The following is a 16141-nucleotide window of genomic DNA, read 5'->3' on the forward strand; positions in this document are numbered from 1 at the left end:
TATAGACTCACAGGCATGTCATTATTTATTGGGAGATATTTGGAGCTATGATGTTTCCTTTTGTAGTCGTACGACTTTCACAAAGAAACTAAAAAAATCTATATTTAGCCATGTGCAAAAAAATGGCAAGTGAAACAGAAATACTGTTACTTGTGATTTGTATCTTCCATAGAGTTTGGATGAATGCATTGGTTCAAATTTTATGAATGTAATTTGCATGAAATAAAACTAACCAAAGTCGAACACAAATAAAAAATAAGCGTGCTGTTGTAGGATAAACCTAAAAATAGACAATTCCCCCGCGTTATTGATAAACCTCTTCTCCAATATCATTGTTCCTCTACTCCTCCTCCTGCTCTCTACCACTCTCTCCATCATCTGCTCTCCTTCCTTAGATACATATTGATTAGTTAGTGTGTATGGGGCTGGTGCTGCTGTGGTCATTGAGGCCAACATGTTGGCCAGACAACCCCCTCCCTCTCTCTTCCTCCCTCTTCATGCAGAAGCCAGGCATGCAAATTGCAATCAGCTATAGAATTTATGTGAAAAAGATATGGGACAATAATGCCAACATTCTCCAGAGACTAGTCCTGTACTGGTGAGTGGACCTGGATAAGAGCTTTTCCTTGTTTCAGTGTCTCTCAACCTTGGGCCATGCGGGACCGGACATGATATTGCTATTCCTTCTTAGTGGACCACTTACATTGAAACAAACACTTGAGAGTTCACTAAATCTGTATAAGATAACAATCTGGCAAACCAAAAGACCAGCAGAGGAACATCGCTTTAGTCTATGACATTATGGTCTTCCTCTCCCGATCCATGTATAGAATATGAGGCTGAATATCCTGTATGTCTGGTCCTGTCCTAATCCTACTGATCTGCAACTTGGACTGAGGGGTAGACGTAACATAGTAAATGAAAATCCGGAACACTGAAATTAGAATGTTATGTTTGGTATTGTCACGGATCCCTCCAGAACTTTCATTACGCACACCTGTCCCCTATTCCCACTGATTAGTACTTGTATAAGTGTGTCCTTTGGTTTCCATTGGGCTGTCGATTATTGTTGCAATGTCCATTGGTGCGTGTGAGTACCTGTGCTGTGTGTTTGGCTTTCGTGCCATTGTGGATTGCGCAGATGATTACGGGTCTTGTCCCGTGTGTTAATTATTGTGCACGTGTGTTATTTATTCAAGGTTCTCCTCGCTCTTTTGTTTGGGTTTCTACCCTGTATTTTTGTCACGTGTTTGTTTGGTCTTTGTCCCCGTGCCTTTACACGGCATGCCATAATTTGGGCTTAATAAAAAAAACTATTACGCACTCCTGCGCCTGTCTCCCAAATCATTTATGCCAACGTGACAGGTATGGTATGTCTTCATTTGTGAATGTCCATCATCCATTTTGTATGATATGTTACAAATTACAATTCGTATGATATGTTATGAATTCAAATGAATATGACAAACCCAAAATGGTTTTCCAGTAGATTATTAAGAAAGGCTCATCCTTTGTTCAAAAATTACCTTTTTGCCTTTATACAGATTACAACTTCTCATTTCCGAATAATTGAAAATGAAATTTTCAGTTTCATCCTCCATGACTAGAAACGGAGGAGTTCCCATATTCCCATTTTTTCAATCCAAACTTACAACCAATTGATTGCAGCACTACCACAAAACTGGAGGAGGCTTGTGGAAAAGGGAGAAGGTAGGGAACTTGTTTGCCTGCCATATATTAAAGATACAAATTGGCTGAAAGGAACTGGCATAAATAAAATAATATACCAGTTTCATCTGAGGACAAAAATGTTGACAGCTGCGCCATATAGGGTGCAACATAAATAGGAGGAACTTTTGTACCAATTCCATGGCATAGGGTTTATGAACTGGTACAAAAAACTACACTTGATTCAACACTTAGAGTTTTTCAATTTAAATTATTATATAAAATTCTTGCCACCAATAGATTGCTATATATATGGGGCATACAACAATCTCAGCTGTAGATTTTGCTGTGAAGAGACAGAATCAATAGTTAATTTATTCTGGTATTGCCCCTATGTAGCTTGTTTCTGGTCACAGGTTCAGGAATGGTTAAAAAAATCACAACATCCAATTAAAATGAACCTTACAAATAGCAGTGTTGTGCGATTTGGAGAGCCATAGTCAATAAATCATATAATAATACTCATAGGAAAGATTTTCATCTTAAGCTCACAACCTGTGGATGAAATACGAGTAGAAAGGTTCAAACAATTTGTAAAACATCACAGCACAATTGAAAAATATATGGCACATGGAAACCAAATGAGGGTGGTCTATGGTGATAGGTGGGATGGGCTGGGGGTTGGGATTAAAGAGCTTATGTTTGGTAATGTATTATTATTATGTGATTGCTTTAAATAAAAGTACCATGTATGTAAAATGTGTATGTAACATGTATGTATATGTTGCAAAAAATCTGTAAAAAAAACAATGATATTTGTCCTCCGAAGGGGAAGGGGGGGGGTAGAGGGGTTAACACAATTATAAACTCAGCAACTTCTATGGTCGCTTCGAGGCAAGCAACACTGAGGCAAGCATGAAAGCATCAGCTGTTCCAGGTGACTGTGTGATCACGCTCTGCGTAGCCGACGTGAGTAAGACCTTTAAACAGGTCAACATACACAAGGCTGCGGGGCCAGACGGATTACCAGGACGTGTACTCCGGGCATATGCTGACCAACTGGCAGGTGTCTTCACTGACATTTTCAACATGTCCCTGATTAAGTCTGTAATGCCAACATGTTTCAAGCAGACCACCATAGTCCCTGTGCCAAAGAACACAAAGGCAACATGCCTAAATGACTACAGACCCGTAGCACTCACGTCTGTAGCCATGAAGTGCTTTGAAAGGTTGGTAATGGCTCACATAAACACCATTATCCCAGAAACCCTAGACCCACTCCAATTTGCATACCGCCCAAACAGATCCACAGACGATGCAATCTCTTTTGCACTCCACACTGCCCTTTCCCACCTGGACAAAAGGAACACTTATGTGAGAATGCTATTTATTGACTACAGCTCAACGTTCAACACCATAGTACCCTCAAAGCTCATCACTAAGCTAAGGATCCTTGGATTAAACACCTCCCTCTGCAACTGGATCCTGGACTTCCTGACGGGCCGCCCCCAGGTGGTGAGGGTAGGTAGCAACACATCTGCCACACTGATGCTCAACACTGGAGCTCCCCAGGGGTGCGTGCTCAGTCCCCTCCTGTACTCCCTGTTCACCCACGACTGCATGGCCAGGCACGACTCCAACACCATCATTAAGTTTGCAGACGACACAACAGTGGTAGGCCTGATCACCGACAATGACGAGACAGCCTATAGGGAGGAAGTCAGAGACCTAATAACAACATATCCCTCAACGTAACCAAGACAAAGGAGATTATTGTGGACTACAGGAAAAGGAGGACCGAGCACGGCCCCATTCTCATCGACGAGGCTGTAGTGGAGCAGGTTGAGAGCTTCAAGTTCCTTGGTGTCCACATCAACAACAAACTAGAATGGTCCAAACACACCAAGACATTTGTGAAGAGGGCACGACAAAGCCTATTCCCCCTCAGGAAACTAAAAAGATTTGACATGGGTCTTGAGATCCTCAAAAGGTTCTAAAGCTGCAACATTGAGAGCATCCTGACTAGTTGCATCACTGCCTGGTTCGACAACTGCTCGGCCTCTGACCGCAAGGCACTACAGAGGGTAGTGCGTACGGCCCAGTACATCACTGGGGCTAAGCTGCCTGCCATCCAGGACCTCTCCACCAGGCTGTGTCAGAGGAAGGTCCTAAAAATGGTCAAAGACCCCAGCCACCCCAGCCATAGATTGTTCTCTCTACTACCACATGGCAAGTGGTACCGGAGTGCCAAGTCTAGGACAAAAAGGCTTCTCAACAGTTTTTACCCCCAAGTCATAAGACTCCTGAACAGGTAATCAAATGGCTACCCGGACAATTTGCATTGTGTGCCCCCCCCAAACCCTCTTTTTACGCTGCTGCTACTCTCTGTTTATCATACATGCATAGTCACTTTGACTATACATTCATGTACCTACTACCTCAATTGGGCCAACCAACCAGTGCCCCCACACAGTGGCTGACCGGGCAATCTGCATTGTGTCCCACCCACCACCCGCCAACCCCTCTTTTACGCTACTGCTACTCTCTGTTCATCATATATGCATAGTCACTTTAATCATATCTACATGTACATACTACCTCAATCAGCCTGACTAACCTTTGTCTGTATGTAGCCTCACTACTTTTATAGCCTCACTACTGTATATAGCCTCTTTTTACTGTTGTTTTATTTCTTTACCTACCGATTGTTCACCTAATACCTTTTTTGCACTATTGGTTACAGCCTGTAAGTAAGCATTTCACTGTAAGCATTTCACCTGTTGTATTCAGGGCACGTGACAAATAAACTTTGATTTGATTTGAATTAACGTCCTCTCACTGTCAACTGCGTTTATTTTCAGCGAACTTAACATGTGTAAATATTTGTATGAACATAACAAGATTCAACAACTGAGACATAAACTGAACAAATTCCAAAGACATGTGTCTAACAGAAATGGAATAATGTGTCCCTGAACAAGGGGGGGTGGGGGGGGTCAAAATCAAAAGTAATAGTCAGTTTCTGGTGTGGCCACCAGCTGCATTAAGTACTGCAGTGCATCTCCTCCTCATGGACTGCATCAGATGTGCCAGTTCTTGCTGTGAGATGTTACCCCACTCTTCTACCAAGGCACCACCTGCAAGTTCCCGGACATTTCTGGGGGGAATGACCTTAGCCCTCACCCTCTGATCCAACAGGTCCCAGACGTGCTCAATGGGATTGTGATCCGGGCTATTCGCTGGCCATGGCAGAACACTGACATTCCTGTCTTGCAGGAAATCACACACAGAACGAGCAGTATGGCTGGTGGCATTGTCATGCTGGAGGGTCATGTCAGGATAAGCCTGCAGGAAGGGTATCACATGAGGGAGGAGGATGTCTTCCCTGTATCGCCCAGGTTTGAGATTGCCTTCAATGACAACAAGCTCAGTCCGATGATGCTGTGACACGCTGCCCCAGACCATGACGGACCCTCCACCTCCAAATTGATCCCGCTCCAGAGTACAGGCCTCGGTGTAACGCTCATTCCTTCGACAATGAATCCGACCATCACCCCTGGTGAGACAAAACAGCGACTCGTTAGTGAAGAGCACTTTTTGTCAGTCCTGTGTTGTCCAGCGACGGTGGGTTTGTGCCCATAGGCGACGTTGTTGCCGGTGATGTCTGGTGAGGACCTGCCTTACAACAGGCCTACATGCCCTCAGTCCAGCCTTTCTCAGCCTATTGCGGACAGTCTGAGCACTGATGGAGGGATTGTGCGTTCCCGGTGTAACTCGGGCAGTTGTTGTTGCCATCCTGTATCTGTCCCGCAGGTGTGATGTTCGGATGTACCGATCCTGTGCAGGTGTTGTTACATGTGGTCTGCCACTGCGAGGACGATCAGCTGTCCGTCCTGTCTCCCTGTAGCGCTGTTTTAGGCGTCTCACAGTACGGACATTGCAATTCATTGCCCTGGCCACGTCCTCATGCCTCCTTGCAGCATGCCTAAGGCACGTTCATGCAGATGAGCAGGGACCCTGGGCATCTTTCTTTTGGTGTTTTTCAGAGTCAGTAGAAAGGCCTCTTTAGTGTCCTACGTTTTTTGCCTACCGTCTGTAAGCTGTTAGTGTCTTAACGACCATTCCACAGGTGCATGTTCATTAATTGTTTATGGTTCATTGAACAAGCATGGGAAACAGTGTTTAAACCCTTTACAATGGAGATCTGTGAAGATATGTTGCATGTGTTGTATATGTTACAAATTACAATTTGTATGATATGTCATGAATTGCAATTTGTACAATATGTTATGAATTACCATTGTTTTGGCAAATGTTAGCTAGGTGGCTTGGGGTTAGTGTTAAGGTTAGCTAATATGCTAAGTAGTTGAAAAGTAGCTCAAAAGTAGTAAGTAGTTGCAGTGGCGTGTATTCTTTGATTCCAATGGAAACCAGGCTTTCCCCAAAAATGTACCAAAAGAATTCTACATACACAAATGAATCTTTCTGTGTTTCATACATTTCCTTCAATTCGCAAGAGGCTGAATGTATCTCACCGGAGAAAGTATCCGAGCAGGCGAAACAGCGCGTCTCTGTATGTGTAGGCCATCTATCTGATGCTGTCTGGTCCAAAAGAGTATGACATTGTTGCCGCCCATAGCATTGAATGCAAGGGAAGGGAGCGAGCATTTGGCTTCCCTTGATTAAAAAAAAGGATAAAATAATAGCCTATCAGCTTTGAGCTAAACTGAGTGAGCTCAACTGTGAATGGTCCTGGAGCATCAAAACAAAAGTGTCAAGGGAAGCCAGTTTGGATTTGGCTTCACTCCCATCAAATCGCGTCTAGAGCATACGTCATTGACAGAAAACAACAACGCGAATTGTTGTCGTTGTGTTGTCCTCTGGAGGCTAGCTAGCTAAAATGGTCCCTTTCCTAAATTAGCCATGGATGGAAATAGGGATTTGGACTTGTGGATTTACTTAATTCTCCGTACTGGCCAATGATTATAATGGCGATTCTGATCCAACCATTAATTCATACCTTGTCTGAGAGGATGGAAGTTCAATATGTAGCTAGATGTAGAAGGTTAATGTTAACTAGCTAACATTGCCCATGAAAGGAAGTTAAGCTAGCGAGCAAACATTTTTGCCATTTTACCTTTTGTCTTACGTAACCATACCAAACGTAACATATCATACTAATTTGAGTGCCCCAGATTTTCCTTTACTATGTTGTGTCCAGTCTATGAGACCAGCCTGACTGACCAGCAGTGGTCATCTGCTGATAGACCACAAACTGACAATGACAACACTGACCCCTCTGGTAGAGAGAATGACCATCAGCAGTCAATGGAGGAGAGGGGGATGGGGTTGGGACTCATGGTCGAAAGGGGGCATAGGGGAAGGATGAGAGGAGGGGAAAGGGGATTGAGACGGCTGGGTAGAAGGATGTAAAATAGAGTGGTGATGGATGACAGGAATTCCATGCTGATTAAAACAGTTTTAGTACATTTCATGTTCTTACCCGTTTGTCTTAGAGATTGTAGACTGGTATTATCACTGCCTATACTGACTTGACCATAGAAATATAATCTCATTCTAGTTCTGTGGACTTGACACACATAAAGTGTATGAGTAGCTGCATCCATCCCAAAACAAGACTGTCTGGTTTGAATAATTTGTATTATTCATAAGCATTAGGTTCGACAAGGGGTTTTGAACCATAAAATATTAATCCTTCAACTAAGGCAGTTTTGATCCAGAACACTTGTCTCTCATTGGTGACATCTGACCGTCATCACCCGTGGTTTGTAAAAGACAATTGTTTCACCTTTTGACCCCTTTGGGCTCCGGAGTGGCGCAGTGGTCTAAGGCACTGCATCTCAATGCTAGAGGTGTCACTGCAGTCCCTGGTTTGAATCCAGGTTGGATCACATCCGGATGTGATTGGGAGTCCCATAGGGCGGCGCAAAATTGGCACAGCGTCATCTGGCTTTGGCCGTCATTGTAAATAAGAATTTGTTCTTAACTGACTTGCCTAGTTAAATAAAAAATAAGGTCTGTTTCAGGTTAGTCATTGGTTCCATCCTGGGGTTGGGTTACGAAGAATCTGAACCTCAGGGGTGGAGATCCAAAGGGGGGCCAGCCTCAGGGCAGTCACAGTCGGAGACCCTCAGTCACCTTTTGAAACTCTTACTCTGATAACTGCTGCCATTGTTATTGTGTATGCTTTTCTGAGTATTTGCAAGATGCCATCATCCAGATACAATAATGTTGCTGAGCTGTTCAGAGATATCATGCACATCTGGCATGCGCTGAGTGAGATGTAGACTATGTGTATATGTCTAGACATGTTTGAGTATGTTTGAGAGTCTAGTTCTGTTTGATCATGTTTGAGAGTCTAGTTCTGTTTGAGCATGTTTGAGAGTCTAGTTCTGTTTGATCATGTTTGAGAGTCTAGTTCTGTTTGAGCATGTTTGAGAGTCTAGTTGTTTGTGTGAGAGACTATTATTCCACCTTGATTTGTGTTGCAGACCGCAATAGCTCCCTGTCCTTGTGTGAATGGCCCCTGATCAGGATGAATGACCCTGTCCTAAAGATCAGATGGTGATCAGTAACTGGAGCCAAAGCAGGATCAGTGTCAAGACAACAGCAGGATCAATAACAGACATGAACAGAGAGAGAAGAGTGATGGAGTGAAAGAGAGAGATAGAAGGGTATGAGAGAGATTAATCTGGAGAGGATTTTTCCACAAAATGAGTTAAGCTCCACAATGATAAGGGAGGTTGGTCAAAGGCAATACAATTAACGGAATAATTACTCTCAAACGTTAGGAAGAAAGGATGCCCATTCTATCTGCCTGAAGGGCAGCACAGCAATACACAGCTTCTATAATCCCAGGAAGAGGCGGCGGCAAAAACACTGATTGACTTACGTCAGGGAGACAAACACTCACTTCTTATGGACATTGAGAATTAATGCTACTGTGACAATAGTCCTGAGGAGGAAAGTATTGAAAAACAGTCTGGACTGGATGAAGCAAACATGGCTACCCGTTCTACTTAAATTGAATATCTTGGTATATTCTTCCCTGGATAGTGCCTCTGCTTTGTCTAAGATCAAATCATGGGGAGGTATTCAGAGTAAATGATCATCACAAAAGTCAAATTCATTACAATAGTACTTTAATTTGACAATAATTCATAAATGATAAATCCAGACCATTTAGAGGAGGCTTATTGTATTGTTAAAGATGTGCTCCGGATCTTTGGCGACTTCTAAGTATTTTTTAAACCTACCGCTTTGGGCTGGATGTGCCAATGTGTAGTTCATACATGCATAATCTATGAGCAGAATTACTGTTTCACCTCAATTAAACACGAAATCTCTAGTTTGAAAGCAACTGTTTTCTGGAAGCTGTGCTTTGCCATTTTCCTAAATTTTCCCCCACACGGGCAGCCCCCTAACAATTCTAGTTCTAGCTAATGAGCTTCAGCCCCTCACCATTTGAGTGACAGCTAACAAGATGCACACACAGCAGAGCGAAGGCAATGACATGGTGCACATATGTGCCGTAGTACGCACTTTCCGGGGACCACTTTTAGCTCGTGAGCTCTACTTTCAGAACTACTGGCTAAAACGAATTCAAAAGTGCCAGAGAATATCAAGTTAGTTGAAGTTTGTAGTGGCTGTTTAGAGAATCTCTTTAACAGGTTTCTGACCATGGGATCAATTATCAGATCTCAGTATAGAGCACTATATACCAAATAAGAATCATTTGTAAACTGTTAACAGTAATTTATTTTATAAAGGAGACCCTTTATCATCATGTCATGTGTAGCTATAGTCCAGAGTGTTAATAGGCTTGGGCGCTATATAACACGTTACACAGTGCAGAAGGTACTCTTATACACACTATACACATCTCTCATACCATCTTGTCAACATTAAATAAATATGTCCCTTTAGAGATTCTTGTTCAGCCATCTCATTATGTGTCCACCAGTCATTGTCCTGCTAGTGTGAGTCCATTGGTCCATGACACATTAGGTCTTTGCTTGAGCTTGTGTCTGCTACTCCTGTGTCTCCGTCTCAGTCAGTGTCAGCTCCTGTGGTTCTGGGTCAGGTAGCTCCTGTGGTTCTGGGTCAGGTAGCTCCTGTGGTTCTGGGTCAGGTAGCTCCTGTGGTTGAGCTACAATGCCTGTCTTTATTTTTATTGTTTCTACAAGATCTAAACTGCCCATCTTTATCTGTTCTACAATGCCTCCCTCCTCCTCTACGGCTGCCAATGCCTTTTCCTTCTCCTCATTCTCCTCCGTCTTCAGAGGCATCCATGACTCTTTGTGCAGCCTCTCGTTATTCTCCACCCCCTGGACACCAGGGGGCACTGTGGTGGCCATAGCAGGCGGCAGGTGCTTGAACTCTTCGTCGTTCACATCATAGTCCTTCATCTTATGGTCCAGGATCCACCAGCGACCCGCGAAGCCAACGTCCAGTACCCGCGTGTGGAGCTCCCTCCAGGGGACAGAGAGGTTGGAGCACTGGGCCTCGTAAAGACTGGCGTCTGGGTTGTAATCGGCGAAGTAGGTGAGTGAGAACATTCCCAGGCTGAGGTGACGTAACCTTCCCTCGTTACGAAGCTTCGCCAGCTTCTGCACGTGCCCATCCGATGTTCCACTGCGTATCCACGGCGTCAGGAGCCCGAGCTGATTGGCTGTATCCAGGACGGTGGTCTCGAAGGAGGCGTCGTCGGGGTTTGTGTAGATGCAGGTGCCGGCTCCACCCAGAAGGCTCAGGTAGATGGAAGCTTTGATTGGCCTCTCCCTCGCGCCCACCACAATCTCACGACACGCCTCCTTGTAGTCTCTGGACATGCCGCTAAACCACACACCTGATGGAGGGGAGAGAATTGTGAGAAAAAGACAGACAGCATTCACACGAGATAAGATAGATGGTTTACTAAAACAAAGGCAAAACAGACTGACACAATATCCCTAGACATGGTAGATAGGCATGCACACAATTATAATGTTTTGTGTGCCAACACTGTATTGCATCTCCAAACTGACAGGGATTGTCTCAGAGAGAGGTCACAGCAATAACCTCAGTCACGTGCCTTCCTCCACCCTGTGATTGCAAGCAGGGGCAACTGTGAAGGATCAAAAGCTAACAATGCCTTTACATAGACGTGTATGAAGTACATTTTCAAATCTAACTAGTGTAAAAGCCACAACGTGATACTGTTTGTTTGAAGCTAATGTCACATAATCTGATAACCTCATGGATGACTTTGGCAAGACAGTTAAGAAAGATCATGAGTTCGTTCAGGTTCGTAAAGGCGTGGTGGGCTAACACGGCAACCAAGAGATAGATCGATTTCTTACCCAATTTGCTATTTTTCAACCTCTCCCATCGGGTGCCATTGACGGGTGCTGCTCCTGCTTCTGCTACAGAGGTGGAGCACCATCTCCTGAGCACCCACGAGGCAGCCATGTTCGTCAGACAGAAGCCGATCGTTCCGGAAGTTCACATTCGGACTGGCTCGGACCGGAAAAACACAGCGGGCTTCTTGATGCATTAATTTCCAATGTGAAATAAAAATGGATTTATTGAGACAAAATGGCATGTCAGTGAAAAGTTGTATTATTATTATTTTTCCCGTAAAAAAACAAATATCCAGTTCTGCTTAAAAAGAATGTCATAAAATCCCTGTAATATCATTATAACCTAATAAATATCATGTAAGTACAAATGTTTTTTTTTACATTCGGGATAACACCCATATTACAAAGAAAACACTCACATTTGGCGCACCGCATTATCTTCCGTCTGTACCTGGTCACGTGAACACGATGATCCGTCTTGAGCCAACACAGGATCCGTTGTGTACATAAGGTGACGTGGAACAGGCGAACCATAGTTGAAATTAACACCATTAGCTAGCTAGTTTATTCAGACATCCAACGCAGTACACATTTTTTGTTGTTGTTATATTTAACTATAGGTGAGTTGATATTGAGATATAAAGCGAGAAAACAGTGCTAGCTCGACAGCTGTCAGGCTAGCGAGGTGGTCGTGTCAGCACTGCTAACATAGCTGACTGGCTCGCATTGCAACAGAACCTCCTGCGACAAACAGGTATGTCTCGGATCACGACGGCCAATGTATGACTATAAATCTGAAGCTACCTAGCTAGAGTTACAGTAAACTATAGGCATAAACATGACACACAGACTGCTAGCCTGCCAAACAGATCAACACAATCTGTCATTTGTCAGATGAAAAAATTGCACCTGCATATTCGATGTCGCATGCCTACACATGATGCTGTTACGTATGCTTTAGAAGGCAGCCAACAAAGAGAACATCTTGTCCATATGTAGCAAGAGCTAGCTGGCTACCCTATCCGGGAGAAGAACACAGACTGCCATATGTCAGACAACAATTAAGAGTACATTTTCTCGTCTCCTTCCAGGTCTTGCATGAGGTGGTCATCTTTCCAGAGTTACCATGGCGAGTCCCGATGATCTGAAGTTCCAAGGTGAGGCTCATGGAGTGGCTCCTATCCTCTCTCTGTTTATTCTCTTTCAACTCCTCTTCCCCTCTCTCCTTGTCTCTACATCTCTCACTGCCACTGTCCTGCACCTCCCCTCTCTGTCCCTCCCTCATTCCCTCACTCTAACCTCCTCTGTCTTCTTCTCTAGAGTTTGAGGAGGCCACTGACCTGCTGTTAGCAGACCCTGGGGCCTCCACCCTCAGTATGTCTGGCTCCAGCAGTACGGCCCCGGCCGGTGCCACTGGGGACATCAAACTGGACTTGTCCGATGATGAGGGACAGGAGGAGAGTTCAGAGGTCAGGACGATGAATGAGTCCAATCATATCGCTACATTGATAATCTGTAATTTTGCCTTTGTAATGATGTTTGCACAAACAGCCAAAAACCAAGCAATATGGGGATAACTGATTGACATTACTGTTTACAGCTCCTAAGAGGGGAGAAACAAACTAGCGGCTTCTGGACCTTTGAGTACTACCAGTCATTCTTCAATGTGGATACAATGCAGGTACAATATGCTTGAAATAACACAGTATTATCTGCACTTATGACACTGGCCTATATGTTGCTGTTTAACATCAGCCATAGAGAAACTGTAAATGTAGTGTTGTTAGCTGCTGTACAATGTCCATTGGTTGACTGACTTCCTGTCATGGGATGCAGGTGCTGGACAGGGTCAAGGGGTCGGTGATGCCTTTACCAGGACGGAACTTCATCAAAAATACCCTCCAGTCGAGTCCGGATTTATACGGTAATGGGACACAAATCACCACTATAGCTTAGATACAATTGTTCCTAGATAGTTATATCTGAATTAGAATGGACCTTAGTGTCAACTTTTATTGCCGTAAAACTGGAAGACAGTTTGCCAAACTCTGCATATCTTAGGTTGTAATGTGAACCACCTCTAACCAGACTAACCTTACCTCCTGGTCCCCCGTATGTCCAGGTCCCTTTTGGATCTGTGTGACGCTGGTGTTCTCTCTGGCCATCAGTGGAAACCTGTCCACCTTCCTGAACTCTCTGGGGAGCCCCCATAACCACTACAGACCCCAGTTCCACAGAGGTATGGTACCTGGGGGTTATAGCTTGGCTCCTTCTCAATGGTTTCATGTGAGATTTGCTATATAGACATAAAAAAGGGGATTGTTGACTGTTATCTTTACGTTTCAGCACAGAGGCCTTTTTCAAGACCATGTTATATTACATGCAATAGCAGTGTTGCTGTTGCTTGCTTTTTCTCACTCCCTCAGTGACGATAGCTGCAGTAGTGATCTTCCTGTATGCCTGGCTGGTGCCCCTGGGTGTATGGGGCTTCCTGACCTGGAGGCAGAGGGAGGAGAGGCAGCAGAGTGGTTACTCCTTCCTGGAGACGGTGTGTGTCTACGGCTACTCCCTCTTCATCTACATCCCCACCTCAGTGAGTCAGCAGACACACACTAGTGAATGTCTGGGTCGTATTCAGCTAGCAAAACATTCATCCCCCTAGCTAAATGTTTTGCAATGGAAAATGAAGTTCAGATGGTACCTACTTTACGGTTTCATAGGTTTCTTCAGTTTTTGTGCCTAGTGAATATGACCCTGTTCTTCATAGTATATTTCTGATTGGGAACCAATCCGAACCAATTAATGCAGAACATTTTGTTCTCAAGTAACAAACCAAATCACCTCCCTCTCAGGTGTTGTGGATCTTACCATTCGAATGGCTCCGATGGCTCCTCATCATGGTCGCCATGGTGATCTCTGGGTCGGTCCTGGTGCTCACCTTCTGGCCCGTCGTCCGCGATGACACCAAGGTGACTGCTTTTGCCACTGTGGCAACAATCGTCGTTCTCCATGCGCTGCTATCAATTGGCTGCAAGGTAAGAGCCCACTATAAGAGTGCTATGGGTAAAAGTTACTGAGCCTCATCCTCCTAGGCCCTGTTCAAATACTTTGAAGAATAATGGCATTAATCATGGTCTGACATGAATATAGAAAGTAGAGTCCTCATTTCACTTATCCAGGAAAGGATGGACTTTAAAAATGTTTGAACCAGCCCTAATCATAATCTAAATGGGAATGCTCGGGAAATGTTTCATGTCTTATCTCCAAAACCCTACTTCATAGTCTATGGCTAGCTATAAACCTCAGTTCTTTGTTAAATCATGTTAAGTTTCTAACCCTTTATACCTGTCCCTCTATGCTATCTTTCAGATGTATTTCTTCCAAACAGCGACACCAGTTCTTACACTCGCACCCAACCACACAGCAGCAATATTGACCAACAAGACCCACTGACCAAGAGGAACCAGAGGGAGGGAGATGTGTCCCAACACTTAATGACCTCTTCTCATAGTCAATGTTTGAGACCACTGGGAAATCTGAAAGGACTAGATAAAAGGTTTAGGCTTTTGTTACCTACTCTGAGCATTGGAAGAGTAGCTAGCTGGCTAACTGCCAAACAGATGATAGCGATCTCGCCATTGACAAACTACATTGTTGTTGTGTGAGTAGGACGATAAGTCGAGAGGGAAACGTTGGATGAAATCAGAGTTTACGACACCTGTGTGGACGTTGTTTTGTGTTTTCAGCTCATAGTGGGTCACACATTATCCAGTCCTTTCAGATCAGAGAAGGAGATGTAGCAAAGTAGGCCCTGCATACTCTGATGCTCTAACCAATAATAAGGATACACAGAGGACCGACGAGTGGTCAGAAAGGTACCTATAACGTTGTGTTGGAGGTTCTGGGTGTGTGAGCCCTACTCTAGTACATTATGGACTTAACTGGACCAGCAGCCCATTAAGTGCAGTGCAATTGACTCCATATGTTATCACAAAGAGAAGGGACAAGGATAGAGGCCTATGAGAATAAAATTATGGATTGATGATTGCATTGGGGGGGAAAGGTGTTGCTTATGCTGCAATGATTCCGCACTTGTATATTGCAATAAATCAATATTTATCATGGAGAAGTTGGGTGCACCTCAATAGTCGGAAGAGACTCTCCTCGACTTTTATCTGCACTAAAAAACGAGGAAGTGTATGAGATCTGCTCTACCCAGCTCAGTTCCGTCATGTCAGTGCAGGATAAGGAAAGGAATTCTTTATAGACTTGAACTCCTCAGCTGCAGTCTGATCTTGAGATGCACCTATTGAAGGGAAATGCTGTATGAATGTTTAACTAATTTACTAATACAGGGGTGGACAACCTTGTGCATGCTTTTGTTCCAGCCAAGCAAAAACACCTGATTCTACCGATCAGTCGTCAATCAAACCTTTTTGACGAGTTGGATCAACAGGTATGTTACAGCTTGGCTGGAACCAAGGCCTACTACACCCACGCCAGCCCTCTGTGGGTGAGATTGAAAAGGGTTGTTCTAGAACTCAAACCACTCCTATGACCTGGAACATGTGTAGTACTGTGCTGACTAATGTATCCACACAACTTTTTCTTTTTGTAGATGGACTTTTAAATGAAGGAAAGGGTTTCAGTGTATTTAATTATTTATTCTTTCCTGTGTTGCCTTTTATTTCCTCTTTGTTCAAACTTCTGGGTTTGTGTGAATAAACCGTCATTCCAGTCTGAATTGCTTCGTCGTCTTGGTGTTGACTACAGCCCGAGGGCAGGGGTCTCAAACTCCGGTCCTGGCAGGCTTTTGTTCCAGCCCAGCACCACCACATTTGATTCAATTAAGATTAGTTGGTAGGTACTGGGCTGGGACAAAGGCCTGCACAACTAGGGGATGGAGATGAAGGCTGCAAAATATCCACCATCTTGATTTCAACCTATCTACTATTTCATGAGGAAGTCGAGAGATCCCAGGTATACAGCATTGATTCCAGCCCTCAAGTTGTCAGTGCTCTGCTTACTGTACGTAGAAAACATGGATTCTTGTTTGTCCTGAAGCCTCAGAGGTGCTAGCCCAGCAATGATCCCTGAGATTTATGGGACAG

At 44.2% G+C, this 16141-nt stretch overlaps 2 protein-coding genes across 4 annotated transcripts; one reads left to right on the forward strand and one right to left on the reverse strand.

Annotated features, from left to right (window-relative positions):
* Window positions 1–8814: 8814 nt before the first annotated feature.
* On the reverse strand, window positions 8815–11533 carry LOC115204581 (mitochondrial import inner membrane translocase subunit Tim29). 2 transcript variants are annotated; one of them, XM_029770250.1, is made up of 3 exons: window positions 11450–11533; window positions 11031–11211; window positions 8815–10537 (listed from the first exon to the last, which is right to left on the reverse strand). In XM_029770250.1, exons 2-3 carry the CDS (start codon window positions 11137–11139, stop codon window positions 9720–9722), a joined length of 927 nt encoding a protein of 308 aa, XP_029626110.1. In that variant the 5' UTR covers window positions 11140–11211; window positions 11450–11533; the 3' UTR covers window positions 8815–9719. The 2 variants fall into 2 exon arrangements, with proteins under 2 accessions (XP_029626110.1, XP_029626102.1); XM_029770242.1 differs by having other exon boundaries at window positions 11031–11214; window positions 11450–11500.
* On the forward strand, window positions 11521–15774 carry LOC115204595 (protein YIPF1). 2 transcript variants are annotated; one of them, XM_029770261.1, is made up of 9 exons: window positions 11521–11784; window positions 12122–12187; window positions 12351–12499; window positions 12631–12711; window positions 12867–12954; window positions 13153–13269; window positions 13457–13623; window positions 13883–14065; window positions 14400–15774. In XM_029770261.1, the coding sequence occupies exons 2-9, from the start codon at window positions 12157–12159 to the stop codon at window positions 14481–14483; spliced, it is 900 nt and encodes a 299-aa protein (XP_029626121.1). In that variant the 5' UTR covers window positions 11521–11784; window positions 12122–12156; the 3' UTR covers window positions 14484–15774. The 2 variants fall into 2 exon arrangements, with proteins under 2 accessions (XP_029626121.1, XP_029626130.1); XM_029770270.1 differs by lacking the exon at window positions 11521–11784 and having other exon boundaries at window positions 12353–12499.
* Window positions 15775–16141: the final 367 nt, after the last annotated feature.

Source organism: Salmo trutta, chromosome 1 (genome assembly GCF_901001165.1).
Source record: "Salmo trutta chromosome 1, fSalTru1.1, whole genome shotgun sequence".
Lineage (NCBI taxonomy): Eukaryota > Metazoa > Chordata > Actinopteri > Salmoniformes > Salmonidae > Salmo > Salmo trutta.

Excerpts from the sequence above, each read along its gene's own strand:
- LOC115204581 (XM_029770250.1), bottom strand. The coding sequence starts at position 11,139 with ATGGCTGCCTCGTGGGTGCTCAGGAGATGGTGCTCCACCTCTGTAGCA. Across the intron at positions 10,538-11,030 it reads GTTGAAAAATAGCAAATTGG|GTGTGTGGTTTAGCGGCATG; the intron begins GTAAGAAATCGA and ends CCCCTCCATCAG.
- LOC115204595 (XM_029770261.1), top strand. The coding sequence starts at position 12,157 with ATGGCGAGTCCCGATGATCTGAAGTTCCAAG. Across the intron at positions 12,188-12,350 it reads CGATGATCTGAAGTTCCAAG|AGTTTGAGGAGGCCACTGAC; the intron begins GTGAGGCTCATG and ends CTTCTTCTCTAG. Across the intron at positions 14,066-14,399 it reads TGCTATCAATTGGCTGCAAG|ATGTATTTCTTCCAAACAGC; the intron begins GTAAGAGCCCAC and ends GCTATCTTTCAG.